The sequence below is a fragment of the Hemitrygon akajei genome, chromosome 7, assembly GCF_048418815.1.
Source record: "Hemitrygon akajei chromosome 7, sHemAka1.3, whole genome shotgun sequence".
NCBI lineage: Eukaryota > Metazoa > Chordata > Chondrichthyes > Myliobatiformes > Dasyatidae > Hemitrygon > Hemitrygon akajei.
The window spans coordinates 68181042-68202062 of NC_133130.1; the positions used below are offsets into that span (position 1 = coordinate 68181042).

Sequence of the window (21021 nt, forward strand, 5' to 3'; positions counted from 1 at the left end):
CCCCTTTCCCATTGCTAAAGTCATCAGCCCAGTAGCCGTCCATCTCAAGCTCCCCTACACTCTCCGCCGCATTCATCCTATCTTCCATGTGTCACACATCAAGCCTTTCATGAGCCACTCCCTGTGTCCCCAAACCCTCCCCTTCCCCATGGCTCATCAATGGGTCAGAAGCCTTCACGGTGCGAAACTGCTGGACCTTTGTCGCCAGGGCCGTGGTCTCCAGTACCTTGTGGACTGAGAGGGCTACAATCCTGAGGAGGGGTGCTGGGTCCCCACCCGTAACTGCCTGGACCCCTCTCTCATCAGGGACTTTCACCGCCAGCACCCAGCTTTACCTGTCAGTACCTCCAGTTGCACTCTGTCTTTTTGTGTGTTTTCCCCCTAGCTGTCAATCTGTGGTTTTGTATTGCCAAGTGCTCCGGTCCCCGCTCCTGCTCTACTCCAGCCCCTGTATTACCGAGTACTCCGTCTCTCATTGGTCTCTCATTATTAACTGTATTGCTGCCACCTGTGTCTCATTGTGCTCCACCTATCATCTGCCTCTCTGTTTATTGCTCAGTGTATTTCTGTGGTAAACTATGTATACCTGTCTGGACATGCCCCTCTGCTGACTGCTCCTGTGGCTCCTCCCACAGACCCCCGCTGACTGCTCCTGTGACTCCTCCCACAGACCCCTGCTGACTGCTCCTGTGGCTCCTCCCACAGACCCCTGTATAAAGGCGATTGGAGGCACTGCTCTTCCCTCAGTCTCCAAGATGTCGTGGTCCCTTTTTCTGCTAATAAAAGCCTATTGTTCACCTCCCGTCTCTGAGAGTTATTGATGGTGCATCAATTTCAGTCCTGTGTTTTCACCTGTTTGTTGCCAGATTGTGCCAGTGAGTTTTCCTGAACCTTTCTAGCATTTGTATCTGTACTCTGTCCGTCTGAATATTGACTCTGCCTGTTTCCCGATTCTGGGTTTTGGATTTCTCTGGATGTTTTGATCTCTGCCTGAACTTCGACGCTGACTTTGCTTGTACCTCAGGATTTGTTACTCAATTAATATCACTGTGTGCACAGTACGGGTCTGTGATTGGATCCCCGCTCCAGCCACCTGGCAGTTATTTATTCAATTGGGTTTTCTTTATATAGTTTTTGGACTTACATGAAGACCTTATCACATTTTGGTCATATTTATGCAGAAATAGAGAAAATTCTATGTGGTTCACAAACTTTCTAGCACCACTGTACATGGCTCCAACTTGAGGACTTCTCCAGATATATTAAGAGCAAAAGAACAGCAAGGGACTGAACCGGTCACCTGGAAGATCAGAGTGGGAATCTGTGCAGAGCCAAAAGAAGTGGGAGAGACCTTAATTGATTTTTATGCATCTGTATTTACATGGGAGACAGACACAGAGTCTATCGAAGTGAAGCAAAGCAGCAATCAAGTGAAGGGTCAGCAGCTTTAAATTCCTCTGTATTGTTATTTCAGAGGACCTGTCCTGGGCCCAGCATGTAAATGCAATTACAAATAGAGAACAGCAGTGTCTCCACTTCCTTAGAATTTTGTGAAGATTTGGCATGACACCTAAAACTTTGACGAACTTCTATAGATGTGTGGTGAAAAGTGTATTGACTGACTGCATCATGGCCTGGTATGGAAACACCAAAGCCCTTGAATGGAAAATCCCACAAACAGTAAGGGATTTTGCCCAGATAATGCCCCGCCTGCCACTGAGCACATCTACACAGAGTGCCAGCACGGGAAAGCAGGGTCCATCATCAGGGGCCCCCACCCAGGTCATGTTTTCTTCTCGCTACTGCCATCAGGAAGAAGGTACAGGAGCCTCAGGGTTGACACCACCAGGTTCAAGAACAGTTATTACCCCTCAACTAACAGCCTCTTGAAACGGGATAACTTCATTCATCTTCACTTGCCCCATCACTGAACTGTTCCCACAACCTGTAGACTCACTTTCTTCACCTCACGTTCTCGATATTTACTGTACATTTATTATTACTATTTCTTTTTCTTTTTGTATTTACACAGATCGTTGTCTTTTGCATGCTGGTTGTCTGCCCTGTTGGTGCAGTCTTTCATTGATTCTCTTGTGGTTATTAGATTTATTGAGTATGCCTGCAAGAAAATGAATCTCTGTGTTGTATATAGTGAAATATATGTACTTTGATAATAAATTTATTTTGACCTTTGAACTTTGAGGGTGTAGAGGACAGTGAGGAAGACTATCAAAGCTTGCAATGGGACCAGCTGGAAGTATGAGATATGGGAGGACCAGTAGGGTATGTCCTACATGCTGAGTGGTGGAACACTAAGGAGTGCGTAAAACAGAGGAACTAGATCCACAATTCCTTGAAAGTGGCATCACAGGTAGATAGAGTCACAGAGGCCTTCATAACTTAAAGTATTGAGGTGGGATGTTATGTTGAAATTGTATGAGATGTTGGTGAGGTCTAATTTGGAGTGTTATCTGCAGTTTATTCATCTGCAGGAAACAGGAAAGATATCAATAAGATGGAAAGAGTACAGAGAAAATTTACTAGGACATTAGAGGGACTTGAGTAATTGGGACTGAGGTTGGGTGAGACTATCACTAGAGTTCACAGGTTGAAGTGGAACATGAGGGAGATCTTCACTCAGAGGGTGGTGAGAGTGTGGATGAGCTGACAGTTGAAGTGGTGGGTGCGGGTTCAATTTCAACATTTAAGAGAAATTTGGATAGATACATGGAAGGTAATGATATGTGCACATTGAAGGGACTCAGCAGATTAATTTTTTGGCACAGACTAGTTGGACCAAAAGGTTGTAGTGTTCAATGTCTGAGCGTCATGTGATGTACTGCTCTTAAGTGCATCATTGCATTTGAATACTTGTGCAATTTTGCAGGAAATATTGTGAAGCATACTTGTGTAACCCAATACTTCTATCAAGCAAATACCAAAGAACCATGGATACTGGTAACACAGAGCAAAAGCAGAATTCATTTGAAGGGCCCAGACCCAAAACATTAACATGTAACTATCTTCACAGGCAACTTTTAGTTACAAAGTTAAATAGTGGGTTTGAATAAGAAGTTAGGAGTTATTTTCTGACCTAGTCATTATTTATTCCTCATTATGAGAGTTTGCTGATTGGCTATCATAGTGCCCTCTTAATATCAGTAATTATATTTAAGTACTTGTTCTAAGATATTTAGTCAACCTGAGGTGGTACAGAAATGCAAATTTTAACTTTTAAAATGGTAAATCATTTTTGTTAATTAAGGATTTAAGTCAAATAAAAATAGGTTTGTCACAAAAATTAAGGATTTTCAATCCTTACTTTGCAAATTTTCAGAATGTTGTATTTTCATTATTTAAAATAAAAACACTTTAAAGCTTCTCCAGTTCACTTTTGTTCTCTTTGGTGTACAAGAATGATTTATTAATAATTAGTATTTATTAACTTTATAAGTACATTGGTGCAGTTTTGTTTTGAATGCTTATTTTGAAGGGCTACCAATAAGCAGAAATGTTATATTTGTCATTGTGATCTGTGGGCCTGGTGAGTTTCATAAGAAATTTATCACTTTTCGGACTAGAAGGCACCCATTTTATGCTGGGCATAACTTGCACGTGTAATAGATCAGTCATTTTGTATCAACTTGTGTGAATTGTGCTAACGATGCCTTTCAAACTTTTCCCAGTGCTGCCCTGGCCTTCACTCTCACAAACTCTTGGTGAGTATAAAAATAAAGACTTTCAATACTGTTGATTTTCAATAACATCATTATTTAATGAAAGAGAATGAAATATGAGCTCTAATAAGCCTATAGTATGAACAGCCACAGTGAATTGTCCCTGCCTCCAACAGGGAAGTTTCTGAATGTCACATGATGATTGTTTAGAGAGTCCACCAACCACATTGGCATGTGCCACTTTCCCAATTGTGATAGTAATACTTTAATTTCTGTCTAGTATATTATCACAGGTGCAGCTACAAAGATAAGGTTCAAGCCAGCCACATCAAGTTCTGCATTTCAGAGCAGTTATTTTCCAAAGGGCAATGGCAAAAGAATTCGCTAATTACTATAGGGAAGTAGGTACTCAAAGACATGTTACTACATGCTCTCCAAATTACGTTGCTGCACAATATTGAGGTTCTTAATAGATTTTCTACTTCCTGATTTGCAATAGCGCATCAAAGATAACCACTCAGATTACCATTAGCCACATGGTATGATGCACTATTCCCATGGCATTAGTAAAGAGAAGTAGTAGAGCGGAGGCAGATTACTTGTGAAGTAACAGCTGTTTGATATGCAAGCTGGCCCTGAGCTGTTTGGTGTTCTAGACAACCGATTTTTCTGTGCTCACTGAGTGTGCCATGATGTGACTTCCTTGTACCCTGGTCAATCTACCTACACAGGAAAAAAATGTTCAGTTTTCAGGAGGAACCATTACAGATGAAACCCCATTACCCCGTTTTCTGATGAGAATACAAAATGTGGGGCATGAAAACCCGACAACAGTCTGAGGTGAGTGTTAAATTCCATGCAAGAGATTTGTTATGAAGGCTTGCTGCATAAAGTTGTTTTAATAGTTAATTAACGTAAGCCACAAGAGAACACCTGCATTAAAACTCTGGTTTTCCCCCGTGTATTACTCGAATATTTGAAGGGAAGTGCAGCAACTTAAGCTTGAAGAGGATGTCTATATACTGTACTTGTGAAGTAAAACCTCGGTACATTTTGTTTATTAAAACTGCTTTAACTATTTTTTTTGGTAGGATTCATTTTTCTTTCCCACACTAAACTGATATTCTGCTCCCCCATTGTTTCTATGTGATGGCTGAAGCACTGGCTATAATCGCCCAGTTACCAATGACGCTAGAGTTGACCTGTATTAACACACTGCTTTCATTTTGAGGGTACATCTAAAGGAAATTAAGTAGATAGGGATACAGTATGGCAGTAAAGAGTAAACTGATCAGGGACAGAATGTGTACAGACTCTACATGGTGGATGTACTGTATTCCATTTCCTTTTAACCGTGAACATGTGTTTCAATTTTGGCAGTATAAAGATGGTACCTTTTCAGTCCTAGCAATATTTGAATGTCTTGTGTGTATCCAAATACATTCACGAGCAGATCTTTCTGGACCGTAGGCCATGGTTGGACTCTATTTTTGATATGTGTTGAAGTCCGCCAGTCAAATTTACCATAAATTATCTATATTATTTGTAGATTTCAGGCTTTTAGGATTTATACATTGAAAACAACCTCAATGTTTTAATGGCAAATAAGCTATTAATTATAAAGATAATTTTGTTGATACTTTCAATATATCTTAAGACACATGGATTAATACTTATGCTGAAACGAAGAGGTAGGGGTCTGGCAACATGATGCCGTGTCACATTTGTAAACTATTCAGAAAGTAATGAAGCAAGACTCGGAAATGTAAAGCAGCACAGTGATGGAGTGAGGAAAGCTGAGCCTCCCCATCCAGCTTGCCACGTTTCATCTGGAATTCCAATGCTAAGTGCATATGGTGGTTTTCACATTCTCCTTTTGAATGTACCAGCTTGCCCCAGCATCCTAAGAATGTGCAGGTGACTATGAGTTGTCTCTATTGTGTTGCTGGAATTGGAATTGGTTTATTATTGGCACATGTACCAAGATACAGTGACAAACTAGACTTGCATACCATTCAGACAAATCAGATCAGTAGCCAGTGCATTGAGGTAGAACAAGGGAAAATAATAGAAGTGGTAAGCAATAAGATGTACTTCATAATGAGGTAGGCTGTGAAGTCAAGAGTACTAGGGAGCTATTTAATAGTCTTACAACAGCAGGTAGAAGTTGTCCTTGAGCCAGGTAGTGAGGAGTAGATTCTGGGGGGGGGGGGGGGGGAGGAGATGATTGAGAGAAAAGGTTACAGGGAAAAAGAATCCCTCTGACCCTCAACACAGGTGCCCCTCTGGGCTGTGTACTAAGTCCCCTCCTTTATTCTCTGTAAACCCATGACTGTGTTGCCACCGACAGCTCCAATCTGCAAATTAAATTTGCTGATGAAACTACACTGATTGGCCTAATCCCAAATAATAATGAGGCAGCCCACAGCCTCTTTCACCTCAAACAGTTAAAGAAGTTTGGTATGGCCCCCCAAATCGTGAGAACTTTCTACAGGGGCACAACTGAGAGCATCCTGACTGGCTGCATCACTGCCTGGTACGGAAACTGTACTTCCCTCAATCACAGGACTCTGCAGAGAGTGGTGCGGACAGCCCAGCACATCTGTAAGTGTGAGTTTCCCACCATTTAGGACATTTACAAAGACAGGTGTGTAAAAAGAGCCCGAAGGATCATTGGGGACCCGAGTCACCCCAACAACAATCTGTTCCAGCTGCTACCATCCAGGAAACAGTACCACAGCATTAAAGCCAGGACCAACAGGCCCCGGGACAGCTTCTTCCACCAGGCCATCAGACTGCTTAATTCATGCTGACGCAACTGTATTTCTATGTTATATTGACTATCCTGTTGTACATAATATTTATTATACATTGCACATTCAGCTGGAGACGTAACATAAAGATTTTTACTCCTCATGTATATGAAGGATGTAAGTAATAACGTCAATTCAATAATGGGATAGCCACATGATACAGGACTGAAAGGGCATACGTCCTACAGAAACATGGAAAACTGCTTTGTAATTAGAATGGAATGTGTCATGTTTAATTGAGTCACACTTTATGAGGAAGTACTTGATGGATGAAGTAGACTGCAGACATGTCTGGAATTCCTCAGAGCCTTTGAATATGGCAAAATGGAGAGATGCAGTAAAGATTAAGACTTGAGGTAATATGATGGAATAAACAGAGAGATCATTTAAAATACAATCAAAACCAAAGGAGAGCTTTTTGTTTGTCTCAACATATTTATTAGATATTTCAGTCTTACCACAAACTATTATGAACATGGGATTATATATCACAAATTAAAGGCAATTATAAGAAGTAAATCACAACTGTGAATTACTAAAGAGCTTAGAGTGACTAAATACTGATTTGTACAAACTTCAAAGAGTCTCTGAGAAGAGTCCATTATTCCTGCAATTATTCCCTCCCACTGACAGACCCATTTGGTCCATCTCTCATCTTTGCTTCAAGGTATGCAAACTAGTTGTGTTCTTCATTCTATTGCAAATATCTTACACCTCTCCTCCATCTCCCCACTCTTTACCACTAATAATGAGAAGTTTATCACTATCTGAGACCATATATTCAGCTGTTTCTACCTGTTCTCTTCTGTCAATGGTCTGATGCAACCTTAAGTTCTAACCCTGAAAATGCAAATTCCCTTACTTTTCTGAAATTCCCATTCTCATAGCTGAATTTCCATTCACAATCCCTCTGTGTTTGTAAAAAATTCTGTTCTTTGAGACAGTCCTTTCTCCAATACCGACTTTTTTTGCTTCACTCTTTGGATGATTCCCCTTCACACCTCTGTCCTCATGAGCAGATGTTTCATCTCCAATCTCATCAAAATCCTTCAATGCACTTTGCTTTCCAAATGTATGCTCGTCTTGTCTGCAGAGTCTTAATTGTTACTTGGAGGACTTTATGAATTGGAATGAGCATGCTGGTTTCTCATTGAAGCAGAGAAGTAATTAAAATAGTTAACACAAGGATCTGCAGATGCTGGCAACCTTTTGCGATGCACCCATAATGTTGGAGAAACTCAGCAAGTCAGGTGCAGCTTTGGAAGGGAATAAACAGTTGATGTTTTGAGCCATGACCCTTCATCTGGCCTGGAAAGGAAAGGGTCAGAATGCAGAATAAGAAGGTGAGAGAGGGGAAGGAGTACAAGCTAGCAAATGATTGGTGAGACCAAATGAGAGTAAGGCAGGTGGGGAAGGGGTGTTGACATAAGAAGTTGAGAGTTGATAGGTAAAAGAGGTAAAGGGCTGAAGAGGAAGGAATCTAATAGCGAGGACAGTAGGCCATGGAGGAAAGGGAAGGAGGGGAGAACTTAAATAGTTAAAATCGTTTAACAACTATGTCAAAGTGTGCGCACTGCAGTATGACAAGTATACAAGTTAATACATGTACTTTAACAAATCCTATGCTGTTGCTTTTATTAAGGCAAGTGAGACTAGCATTGTAAAGATTGGCATGAGAGATAGAATGAATTATTTTGCAAAGGTGGATCCCTTTAATGGTCATAAAGTTCAACTGCTAAGTAAGCAAAAGCTTATGTATATAGTCATTCAGAGTATCACCTGGTCTTGGAACTTCGCAACTTGTTTTACCTAGGATACCGCAGAAAGATCTAGCATTTTAACATTTGTTCATTCCCGTGACTGAGAGACTCTACGAAGGATGAAATGTCTGTTTACTGCAAATACAATTTTGGAATTTTTAAAAATGTGTATTTAATGAGTAACTTTGGTAATATGGGAATGTGAAATCTAAGTATTGTGATCAGAGTAGTTGGCAAAAACCATGCACAGGGCAAATAGAAGAATGGTTGTGGATGAATCTGGAACAAGTGCATTGAGCATACTGTTAAAACATGGTGCATTTCATTCTGTGATGGCTTGATGTTTATCTCAGGGTGGACTTGGCCTGGAAGTTGATCTTCTTCTCATCCAATTTTAAAAAAAGAAATAAATTGGTTTGTGTATGAGAAAACTTAATTATAGTTCTATTAAATTAGAAAGATTTCACTCTACCCTGATATAGAAAGAACATATCAGAAAGGAAATATCTGAAGTGAAAAGCAAAATTCCTACATAACTTAAATAAATTTGAAAAGTTGTGGATTACTCTTGCTTTAAAAGTAATTGGCAAAATGTACTGTTATTTAAGAAATAGCTTTATAATTGATAAATATTTATTTTTAAATTGTGAACTGTTCCATCACTACTTACATCCTTCTTCAAGCCTAACTTAGTTCCAAGCACAATTTTACCACAATGGCCTCTAATATTCCACAACCCCAATACCTAGCTTCATCCAGAAGTCTGCTTTCTTTATCCAGTTATGCATTGTCTTGAACGTGAATCTTCTTTCTGCTTGCTGACATGGATTCCTCTGGAACAAAATTTAGTTAAATGAAATACGCCTTTGATGGATCTGTTACGTCACTGGTCTTGCAAGACCCTTCAAGCACCTTGCTATGTTAAAGGCAGTACCATTGTCCTACAGCAGTGGGTCACCAATAGTTAGGACCCTTGGTCTTGGTCCAAACATGGACCAGAAAGCTAAATTCCAAATATGAGGTGAGAGCACCCTTTATATAATTTGACAGCATTTGAACACATGGTGGACATGGTTAAATTAAATATAATGGGAGTTAGGAGAAAAATACTCCAGTAGTTAAGAGTCATACTTCACAGAAGGAAGATGGTTGTGGTTGTTAGAGCGTGATGCACAATCAATAACTCTCGGAGACAGGAGGCAAACAATAGGCTTTTATTAGCTGCAAACGTGACCACAACATCTTGGAGACTGAGGGAGGAGCAGTGCCTCCAATCGCCTTTATACAGGGGTCTGTGGGAGGAGCCACAGAAGCAGTCAGCAGAGGGGCATGTCCAGACAGATATACGCATAGTTTACCACAGAGGGCAATTATCCCAGCTTCAGGGCATTAATATAGAGTTCTAGGCAATGTCCATCTTCAGCTGCTTCATCAACCTTCTTTCCATCATGATGTTAGAAGTGGGGATGATCACAGATTGCATGAAGTTCAATTCTATTCACAACTGCTCAATAAATGAATCAGCCCATGCCTGCCTATAACCAGAGAAGAATAACATTTGTTTATGGGTTGACAAATGGTCGGTAACATTTGCTCCATTACAGTGGCAGGCAATGACCTTTTCCAATAAGAATGAATCAAGGCATCTACTCTTAACCTGAAATGGAATTCTCAGAATAGATTGGATGCTGGTTGTCCTTTGGTAAATGATTCTGTCAGCCTCCCGCCATTTTCATGGGTAGATACCGGTAAACCCACTTTTTGCGACACATGGAGTGAAGGTACTTGATGAAGCAGTCCCCTTTATCTACGTCAGGTCCCACCAGCCACGCTGGGAGCTCTGGATGCAATAGATGACACTGATAGACTAGCAGGAGATATGTTGCCTCACCTGGAAGGACTATTGTTGATGAGGGAGGAGATGTAGGGGGCAGGTATAGCACTTGGCACTCATGCAGGGTTAAGTGACAGGAGGGAGATCAGTGGGGAGGGATGAGTGGACAAGGGAGTCAAATAGAGTTTGTACTCTTCAGCTTGCCCTGAAAGATTTCCACAGCCCTGTACAAAAGGATGAAGTTGCTGAGTGCAGCAGAAAGCATCACAGAATATCCCATGCCATTTGTAGATGAGTACAATAAGTTATTATTGTCAACAGCAGCTGCCCTGGGAAGAAGAGGAGGGTGGACCTGCACAGAAACCATGAACTTATATTTGTAATATGTCAAAGGCAGCCCCGTCTTAATAAACTTCAGGGGCTGCAACAGTGGCTACATTACTGACCAGCAGTCAGAGTTCATGACTTGATCCAGAAACTTAGTTGGAATCCCATTATTAAAGCTGGAACTTTAAATGTAAGTAATTTAAATCTGTAATCACCAGCAAGTCTTGTCAATAGTAATCATGAAACTACTGAATTATTGTACAAACCTTACTAATTTTAGCATGCCCTCAGGGAATGAAATCTGCTGTCCCTCTCTGATTGGTTTATTAGGTGACTGCAGACTACAAGTATCTCCTCCCCCACCTGCCACCCCCTCCCCACCCCCGTCTTCAAACACTGCCCCAATTCAGAGGCAACTGGAGACAATTAAGACTGGTAAATAAGAGAATAGCTACAGAGAAAGGATTCCAGAGTGATGGTTTCAAGCAGTCAAGTGAGCAACAAAAAGTTGTTGCCAAAAAGTATCCCTTTTGCAAATTTGGCCAGTTTGGTTGTAAATGACTTGTATTGAATCTAAAAGGCTAGCATGAGCAGGTTTGGCCAAAAGTTGTTTACCTTATGCAATCAATGGGGTTCAGAGTAGAATGAAGATAAAACAAAGAGAAACCTTGGAGAAGAACCTTGGTTCTCAAGAGATATTGAGGCTCTGGTTAAGAATAAAAAGGAGGCGCATAGCTGGTCAGAACAAATGAGGTGCTTATGGAGTATAAGAAATGCAAGAGAATGCTTAGGAAAGAAATCAGGAGGGCTAAAAGAAGGCATGAGGTTGCTCTAGCAGACAAGGTGAAGGAGAATCCTAAGAGATTCTACAGATATGTTCAGAGCAAAAGAATTGTAAGGGACAAAATACTTCCTCTGGAAGATCAGAACGGTAATCCATGTGTGGAGCTAAAACATTTGGGGAGATCTTAAATAATTTTTTTGCATCTGTATTTACCCAAGGGATGGACACAGAATCTATACAAGTGAAGTAAAGCAGCATCAATTTCATGGATCCTATACAGATTGCAGAGGAGAAAGTGTTTGCTGTCCTGAGGCAAGTCAAGGTGGATAAATCCACAGGGCTTGACAAGCTGTTCCCTCAGACCTGGCTGGAGGCAAGTGCAGAAAGTGTTGGTGACCTAGCAGAGAAAATTAAATTGTCCCTAGTGATAGGAGAGGTACCAGAGGACTGGTGGATAGCCAATGTTGTTCGGCTGTTTAAGAAAGGCTCTAAACATAAACCTGGAAAACCTTGGCCAGTGAGTTTGACATCAGTTGTGGGAAAGTTATTTGAAGGTATTCTAAGTGACTGGATATATTAGCATCTGGATAGAGATGGACTGATTAAGGATAGTCAGCATGGCTTTGTGCATGGTAGGTCAGCTCTAACCAATCTTAGAGTTTTTCAAGGAAGTTGCCAGGAAAGTGGATGAAGGCAAGGCAGCGGATGTTGTCTACATGGACTTCAGCAAGATACTTGACAAGGTCACGCATGGGAGGTTGGTCAAGAAGGTTCAATCGTTTGACATTCATGATGAGCTACTAAATTGTATTGGACATTGGCTTTGTGGGAGAAGCCAGAGAGTGGTTGCCTCTCTGACTGGAAGCCCAGGACCAGTGGAGTGCTACAGGGATCGGTGCTGGGTCCATTGTTGTTTGCCTATACCAATGATCTGGATAATAATGTGGTTAACTGGATCAGCAGATTTGTGGATGACACCAAGATTGGTGGTATAGTGGATAGTGAGGATGACTATTATGGCTTGCAGAGAGATCTGGATCAGCTGGAAAAATGGGCTGATAAATGGCAGGTGGAATTTAATGCCAGGGCAGGGCTTGCACAGTGAATGGTAGGGCACTGAGGAGTGTGGTAGAACAAAAGGATCTGGGAATACAGGTCCATCATTTATTGAAAGTGGCATCACAGGGAGATAAGGACTTAAAGAAAGCTTTTGGCACATTGGCCTTAATAAATCAATGTACTGAGTACAGAGGATGAGAGGTTATGTTGAAGCTGTCTAAGACATTGGTAAAGCCTAATTTGGAATATTGTGAGCAGTTTTGGTCACCTACCGAAAGGAAAGATGTAAATCAGGTTGAAAGGGTACAGAGAAAATATACAAGGATGTTGTCAGGTCTGGAGGACCTAAGGAAAGATTGAATATGTTAGGACTTTATTAATTAGAAAGTAGAAGATTGAGAGGATATTTGATAGAGGTATACAAAATCTTGAAGGGTCTAGATAGGGTAAACGTAAGCAGGTTTTTTCCATTGAGGTTGGGTGGTACTACAACCAGAAGTCATGGGTTAAGGGTGAAAGATGAGAAGATTAAGGGGAACATGAGAGGAAACCTTTTTTTCACTCAGACTGTTGTGAGAGGGTGGACTGAGCTGCCTGCACAAATGGTGCATGCGAGCTCTGTTTCAACATTTAAGCGGTGTGGATAAGTACATGTATGGAGGGATAAAGTCCCGGTGCAGGTCCAGATTAAGTGGTTTTGTCATGGTCTAGATGGGCCAAAGAGCCTGGTTCTGTGCTGGAACTTCTCTATGACTCTAAGTGAATAAAAATGTTTCAAAGTCCCATTTTCGAATTGACTCACATTTGCCACTTCCCTCCCACCTCTTAGATCGTGCAGGGCTGCATTTTTTTAGATCATTTCTCCTGAAGTTCTGCCTTCCAATGCCTGTTAGTTTGTCAATGTTTTCACTCACGGAGGGGTGGCAGGATTAAAGGGAGAAAGTGCACAGCAGGACAAGAGCCTGTTTTAATGTGCTGAGCTTTGCACTGAGGGCAGAATGGATTTGGATCCCATCTGCTAGATTAATCTGATACAGGGAGAAGCAAATCCTAACGCTCAGGATTTGGAAGTAACCTCATGGGATGGGGACAGAGAAGTACATACTGACTCCTCCAATGGGTTAAACTAGACTGCAGTAGAAATTGATTATCCTTCCATGCTTGATATTTAAATATGAAGGGGATTCTTTAGGCAAAATTACATGCCTTAGCCATAAACAAAACAACATTGTTCAAATTCTCATATTTACTCTGAGTCCTTTCATCCTTTATGTATGACAAATCTCCCCACCCATCAGGTCCTGTGTCACCACTGTGGATTTAATATATATATTTACTCTCGGTGAAGTAAAACATCTTGTTTGTGCCTTGAAGAAAGCTCCTAGTTCTTCCTCAACAGCTGAGTAATTATAATAATTCTGTTTTTGGAGTGGATGGTATTTGTGGATCGCTGTTTGGCATGATGATGTTTACTAGTAAGGACTAAAATAGCTATTGGAACTAAGCATGTATTACACTTCTGACTGAATAAAACAAGAAAATGCTTGAGACTCTCATCAGTTCAGGCAGCACCTGTGGAAAGAGAAACAGAGTTCATGCTTCAGGTCCAAAACACTTTGTCAGGACTGGGAGAGAGGTAAGGTTATAAAGATTAGCTTTATTTGTCAAGTGTACATTGAAACATACTGTGAAATATGTCATTTGTAAAGGAGGTTGCAAAGAAGGTAGCAGGAGGGATGGAAAAGACAGATTATCTGTGATAGTGTTGGATCTGGAAAAACTATTGTCCAGAAAGCTCTTTGGAAGTCAAGGATGAGGTGCAAAAAGAAAGAGTCTGGAGCCAAGGACTGGAGGCCCGGAGGCCTGTTCTGGGGCTGAAAGCCTGTCTGTGTGTATGAGTGTGGTGGGGAGGGCAGTGAGAAAGGGGTTTGGTTTGTTGTTGTTTTCTTCTGTTGTTATAACTGTTGCTGCTATGTTCTTCTGTGAACATTGTGGGTAAGCTATGTGGGCACCAAAATGTGTGGCAACTTGTGCAGGCTGTCTCCAGCACATCCTAGGTTGAGCTGGGTGTAAACACAAACAACACATTTCACTGTATGTTTTAATGTACATTTGTTAAATAAATCAAAATCTGAAATCCTGTGATTACAATTGTTTTATTAGATGTTTATAAAAAAGAAATATCAGTAAAGCACAGCAGCAGGTAACTAACTGTAAATGTAACCAACTCATGATCATCCTTATGCTAAAAACTAGCTCAAACAAGGACAGCTTTGATTTGATTGATATCTCAGGCTTACAGACCAAGGAAGTACAAAAGCACAGAACAAGCTATACTACAAAAGATTGAAAATCCGCTGAACATTTACAGGCCAATAGAAGATTATACAAACATACAAGCAAGTATAAAGAAAGTTAATCTATAGTTATGAGGGGTATAGAAAGAGCAAATGTGAACAGGCTTTTAACATTGAGGTTGGGTGAGACTAGAACTAGAGGTCATAAGTCATCAGTGAAAGCTGAAATATTTAAAAGGATCATGAGAGGGAACTCGTTCACTCAGAGGGTGGTGAGGGTGTGGAACGAGCTGCCAGCAGAGGTAGTGGGTGCAGTTTTAATTTCAACGTTTAAGAGAAATATGGCTAAGTATATAGACAAGAGGTGAATGCAGGGCTATAGTCCAGATTCGGGTTGATGGGACGAGGCTGAATAATAGTTCAGCACAGATGAAACGGGCTGAAAGGCCTGTTTGTGTGCTGTAGGACTCTATGACAATAAAAATAAGAATTTAGACCCTAATCCAACAATTGGGTGAGAGAACAGATCTCCACATTTAGACAATAACTACAGTTGTTTGTGTTTCTAACAGCAGAGCTCTGGTACAGGACCAGCAGGACAGGCTGAACAAATGGAAAGAGGAGAATTCGTCCTCTAGGAGATCAAAGTGGTAACTTATCCACAGAGCCAACAGAGATGGGGGGAGATCTTCAATGGATTTTTAGCATCTATATTTACTCAGGAGATGGACACAGAGTCTAGATGTGAGCCAGTGCAGCACTGAGGTCATGGACCCTATACAGATTATGGAGGAGGAGGTGTGAGCTGTCTTGAGGCAAATTAAGGTGGATAAATCCCCAGGGCCTGACAATGTGCTTTATTGGACCCTGCGGGAGGCAAATGCAGAAATTGCCGGGGCCCTGGCAGAGATATTTAAAACTTCCTTCGACTGAAGGGTAGCTCAAGTTGTTCTGTTGTTTAAGAAAGGCTCTGGTAATAAGACAGGAAATTATCAGCTAGCTAGCCTCACATCAGCTGTGGGAAAGTTATTGGAAAGTGTTCTAAGCGACTGGATATATAAGAATTTGGTTACACTTGGACTGATTAGGGGTAGTCAACATGGCTTGGTGTGTGGTAGGTCATGCCTAACAAATCTTATAGAGTTTTTTGAGGAAGTTACCAGGAAAGCCGATGAAGGTAAGGCAGTGGATGTTGTCTACATGGACTTTGGCAAGGCCTTTGATATGGTCCAGCATGGGAGGTTGGTCAAGAAGGTTCAGTCAGCTGGCATTCAAGAGGAGGTGATAAATTGGATTACACATTGCCTTCATGCAAGCAGCCAGAGAGTGGTTGTAGATAGTTGCCTCTCTGACTGGAGACAGCAGGATCTGGACCAGGTGGTGAAATGGGCTGAAAAATGGTGGATGGTATTTAATGCAGACAAGTGTGAGGTTTTGCACTTTGGGAGGGCAAGCCAGTGTAGTCTTTAACATGGTGAGTGGTAGGGCAGTAGAACAGAGGGATTCCTTGAAAATGGTGTCACAGGCAGATAGTTTCATAAAGGAAGCTTTCGGCACATTGGCCTTTATAAATTGATGTATTGAGTACAGGAGTTGGGATGTTAGGTTGAAATTGTATAAGATGTTGGTGAGGCCTAATTTGGAGTATTGTGTTCTGTTTTGGTCATCTACCTACAGGGAAGATACTGTATAAATAAGTTTGAAAGTGTGCAGAGAAAATTTATAAGGATGTTGCTGCTGGGACTTGAGGACCTGAATTATAGGGAAAGGTTGAATAGTTTGGGACTTTTTTCCCCCTAGAACACAGAAGATCAATTCAGAGATTTGATACACATATATAAAATTATGAGGGGTATAGATGGGGTAAGTGCAAGCAGGCTTAGGTGAGACTACAACTAGAGGTTAAGGGTGAAAGGTAAAATGTTGAAGGGGACCTTGAGGGGAAACCTCTTCACTCAGGGTGTTGGAGTATGGAACGAGCTACTAGCAAAGGTAATGGATGCAGGTTCAATTTCAACATTTAAGATAAATTTGGGTAGGTACATGGATGGGGGGGTATGGAAGCTATGCTCTGGGTGTAGGTCAATGGGTCTAAGCAGATTAATGGTTTGGCAAGGACTAGATAAGCCAAAGAGCCTGATACTCTGCTGCAGAGTTCTGACTACACAAGTCTATAACTGAGCCAATGTCATGGATTGTAGACTTTGACCAGAAATGGACAATTCTCAGATAGGTTGAGTTACCCAAAGTTAATACTTTAGATATTGAGTAAAAAAAAACGTGAAGTGCTTGCTCTGACTGGGCAAATTGAAAAGCAATAATTGCATAGCCCCTTCAGGGCTACTTGCATAAATATTAATAATTTGAACTGCCTGGACCATGGGTTCCCAGCCTGGGGTCCACATACACTTTGGTTAATGGTAGGAGCCATGATGAAAAAGATTGTGAGCCCCTGGCCTAGACAATGAGTACAGGCGGGAGTCATTTTCTCCCTGCGTCATAAAGTTAGTAGTCTCTTCCTCAGCCTCTGAAATTTTGCTCTTGTGTCCAGATTTGGAACGTGCCTTTACACAAACACATTTGTATTTGCTGATCTAGACAGGCCCCTTCTTTATTTTTTATAGTGCAACTCAGAGTTGCATGTAAAATACATTGTTCCTTTGAGAAAAAAATCATTTTAAAGCAAAAATTTAAGACCACAGTGATCCAAGATAAAGGCTTTATCCACTGAGCTTGCAGTGTGTCCTAGAGTAAGAGGAATCTAGGGCTTAGAGAGTGAGCTGAGTGTTACATGAGTCAATTGAGACATAACTGATGCAGCAGGTGCACACATCATGAGGCAATGAAACCACACATTATTCAAACTTCCTGTTATATTGCAAGATGTACTTCTCTTTTCTCTTCATGGGATTTATAACCATCCTAAGTTATCGCTGTAATCTTAGTAAGATTAAAGTTGCCTTTTGTAATTTCTAACCGTACCAAACTTATTTTCTGTGCGCCAACTTTCACTTGGAATATTTGCTAGTGAAGTGCAATTCGACAGACTCCCAATGTATTCATTGTATCTGCTGGTGCACGATTCAACTTGGAGGCTATGAGGTATGAATTGTCATGGTCTTAAGATTGTCCATCAACTCTTGGAGCTAAAGGTGTTTCTCCTGGATTCAGCTGCTAATTATCTCAGAATAAGTAAAGCTTCCCTTGAGCACTTGCATTTTATCGGCTGATGCCTTGTGTAACAAAATCCATGCTGTTCCTAACCTCTTTATGCCAAGAAAATCACAGTTTCTGTGACATTTCCCACTCTGATGGTCAATAATCAAGCAAACAAGTTGACAATGACAATTAATTTAGGCTTCATTATTTTTGCTCAGCTCTATATCACTTAATAAAGGTACTTTCTTAAGCTATTAGTGGTCCAGCCATAGAACCACTGGAATATTTTATTTTATATAAAACTGCTTCTTCACAGCCTTTTCTCCAAATGGGCATCCTGTTATTTGCTAGTGTTTCGTGGCGCTTTGATATTGCCACTTATTGAAACAAACAAGTGGTAGAACCCTGTAGTGACAGCAGTAAAGCCTCACCAAACACGAGACTGTGATACAACACAGTAGAAGTAATGTCACATGGTACACTCAATTCTTCAACACACATTTACACTGCTTTCCCATTTAAAATAGAAGTAACCCTATACAAACCAAGAGCTATTAGAATACGCCAGTAAAATAAAACAATTGATGAGTTATAGAGAAACATATATGTCCATAGTTATATACTCTCTTCATTTTTCATTTTCTCAAAGCTTTGAAATACTATAAACTTTCGAACATTTCTGAATTAGTCACTTCAGGCACAAGTGTGTCCAGTGGATCATTTCTCCAGAGAGGACTCAAACCCATCTGGTCACACACCCTCTTCAGCAATTGTTGACTCAACATATTCTAAGTATTGGTGTATTCCACATTCTGAACATCAACTGCTCACGTAAAACCTAGCGGCAGCTATATCAGTAGTTACCATTAACCCTTATATTTGGTGCTTTCCCGGAACAGTGAACTAATTCACAACTATTTCGGAAGGCTCTCCATCTTTGAACTTTCCCTTGCTCTCCATCCTGCCGTGTGACTCCTACTTTGAACTCACAGAGTTACTGGGTATTTCCTCTTCCCAGCTGTTCCTTTAGAAATCATGAAGTCACTTCCCAGACTCTCTGCGAGGCTTCCAGTCCTGCTGTGACTGTTTTGCATCAGCAGGTAGTACAGTGTCCAATATTAGTGTGACATTCGTCACTGAATTTTCAGTGACTGAACAACCTCCACGTTCCAGTGGAGCCCTGTCCATATTTCCTTATGAAATAGAAGGAGGATATTCAGCCCATCAAGTGCATGCCAAATCAGTGTCATCTATTCCCCACAAATTTTCCCTGCAACCTATCTTGCCTACATTCCCCCCGCCCCATTCTATCGGAGCAACTTACAGCAGCCTGTTAACCTGATTTCCTCCCACATTGAGATGTGGGTATCTGTTTGCAAGTTCACTTGAACGTGAAGTCCAATACATCAAGCAGACTTTGAATTCTCAGTCTGGACACTAAATGAATCAGCAGATCAGATTGAGGTAGGCCTGAAAATTACACCCTTTGGACTGATCAGTATTCATGAATGATTCCCTTTTGTTTGTACATAGCAAATTTACAGCTTTAGAAATTCTTTAACGGTGTCACATTAAAATGTCTCTTCAGTCTAATTCAATAAAAGGCCCGAGCTGTAACTCCGCATGCCAATCGGCTCAACCTAGTCCAAATCACTAGCATCAAAACTGCTTTCCTCTGTTCAGATCTAGCTCTGCTATTCGGTTTGCCTGGAACCTGCTCATCGCAGTTTACCTGCTGAAATGTTTCATGATAGAAGTGTACTCTGCCCTAAACATCTCTCTAGCAAAATAAATCTTATTAGATGTATTAGGCATGGCTTGGCCTTCATGGCCAAGAGAGATGAGGAGGGATACTTCATGACACAGAATATTAATTTCATTCTCCTTCACAACAATTAATGATCTTCACCTGCTAGTCTGTTTACATCTCGCTGTTGAGTGGACAAAGAACAAATAGTGTTGGTACATATTGATATAACTTTTAATAAAATATCACATAGAAACTAATCAAAACCCATTAAAGAGTAAGTACATATGCAGATATGAAACTGGTTTTGGGCAGTAACAGCCACATTAGCTACTAAATTAACACTGCTTACTGCTTCTTAATGACGTAGTTTTGCAGAGTGATGAATGTAATTGAAACCTATTTCTTAAAAAAAAAGGAAGATTGTGCCACTCACATTCATGCAACACACACACACATTCGTCCTTACCTCTGCCCTCCCCCTTGCTTGACACATTATTCTTGTTTGTGGCAATGCCCTGACATTTCCCCCAACTCTCGGCCAACTGATCCTAGCCATGCTTTAGGTTCAGTCCTTGATAGCACCTCTGTCTTGTTTCCCAGCCACTCATCAGGAACAATGGGATGTGGGCCGTACTAAGGGGAAAATTGGCATTGAGATGGTAAACTGATAGATAAGATGAACAGTTGTTTTCTAGGATGGAGGAAAGCTCACAGTGGTCCTTCATCATCAATCTGATATTTTTATTCATTGTTAAGGATCTGGGCATTCCTGGAAAGGCCAGCATTTTATTGCCCATCCCTAATTCCATAAGACACAGCAGAATTAGGCCATTTGGCCCATCGTGTCTGCTCTGCTCTGTTAGACAACCTTCTATTATTGCTGGTACCTTTCCTACAATACCATGGGATCCAATATCCAATCTTGTTTAGCAGCAACATTAGACCATAACACATGGGAGAATAATTAGGCCATTTGGCCCAACGGGTCTGCTCCACTATTTAATCACGACTGATCCTTTTTTCCCCTCCTCAGCCCCTCTCCCCAGCCTTCTCCCCATAACCTTTGATGCCATGCCTAATCAAGAACCTATCAAGCCCTACCTTAAATACACCCAAACGACCTGGCCTCCACAGCTGCCTATGGTAATACATTCCGCAAATTCACCACCCTCTGGCTAAAGAAATTTCTCTGTATCTCTGCTTTAAATGGATGCCCCTCTATCCTGAGGCTGTGCTCTCTTGTCCTAGACTCCTCCAGATGGGAAAAATCCTCTCCACATCTACTCTGTCTAGGCCTTTCAACATTCAAAATATTATTCCACACTTGCATAGAGTAGTTGAATTAAGATGCAGGGTTGACTTTTTAAATGTGTAATCAGTTATTTTAATGTCACTGCAGAATAAATAAAGTGAAAAATGAATTTTTAACAATTCATACACAGCAAAATCCTTAGAACCAATTTTTGACCATTAGTGTCCATCTTAAGGTCTTTGGTATTCTATTGCTGATGAAAATATTTGAAGCAGCCTTTCTATTGGAATAACACCAACAGAACCAACA

General features: G+C 41.0%; 1 protein-coding gene across 4 annotated transcripts in view; it reads left to right on the forward strand.

Moving 5' to 3' along the window:
- Positions 1-4248: 4248 nt before the first annotated feature.
- Positions 4249-21021, forward strand: part of ipcef1 (interaction protein for cytohesin exchange factors 1) — a 100689-nt gene continuing 83916 nt past the window's right edge. For 3 of the 4 annotated variants that reach the window (XM_073051112.1, XM_073051108.1, XM_073051107.1), the window contains exon 1: positions 4249-4517. Coding sequence is in view for 2 of the 4 variants with exons in the window: in XM_073051107.1 (XP_072907208.1) it covers positions 4485-4517 (33 nt within the window). In the remaining 2 variants the exon portion in view is untranslated. Of the gene's footprint in view, positions 4518-13791; positions 13891-21021 lie in introns of those variants that run through there. The other variant, XM_073051106.1, reaches the window with a different exon arrangement.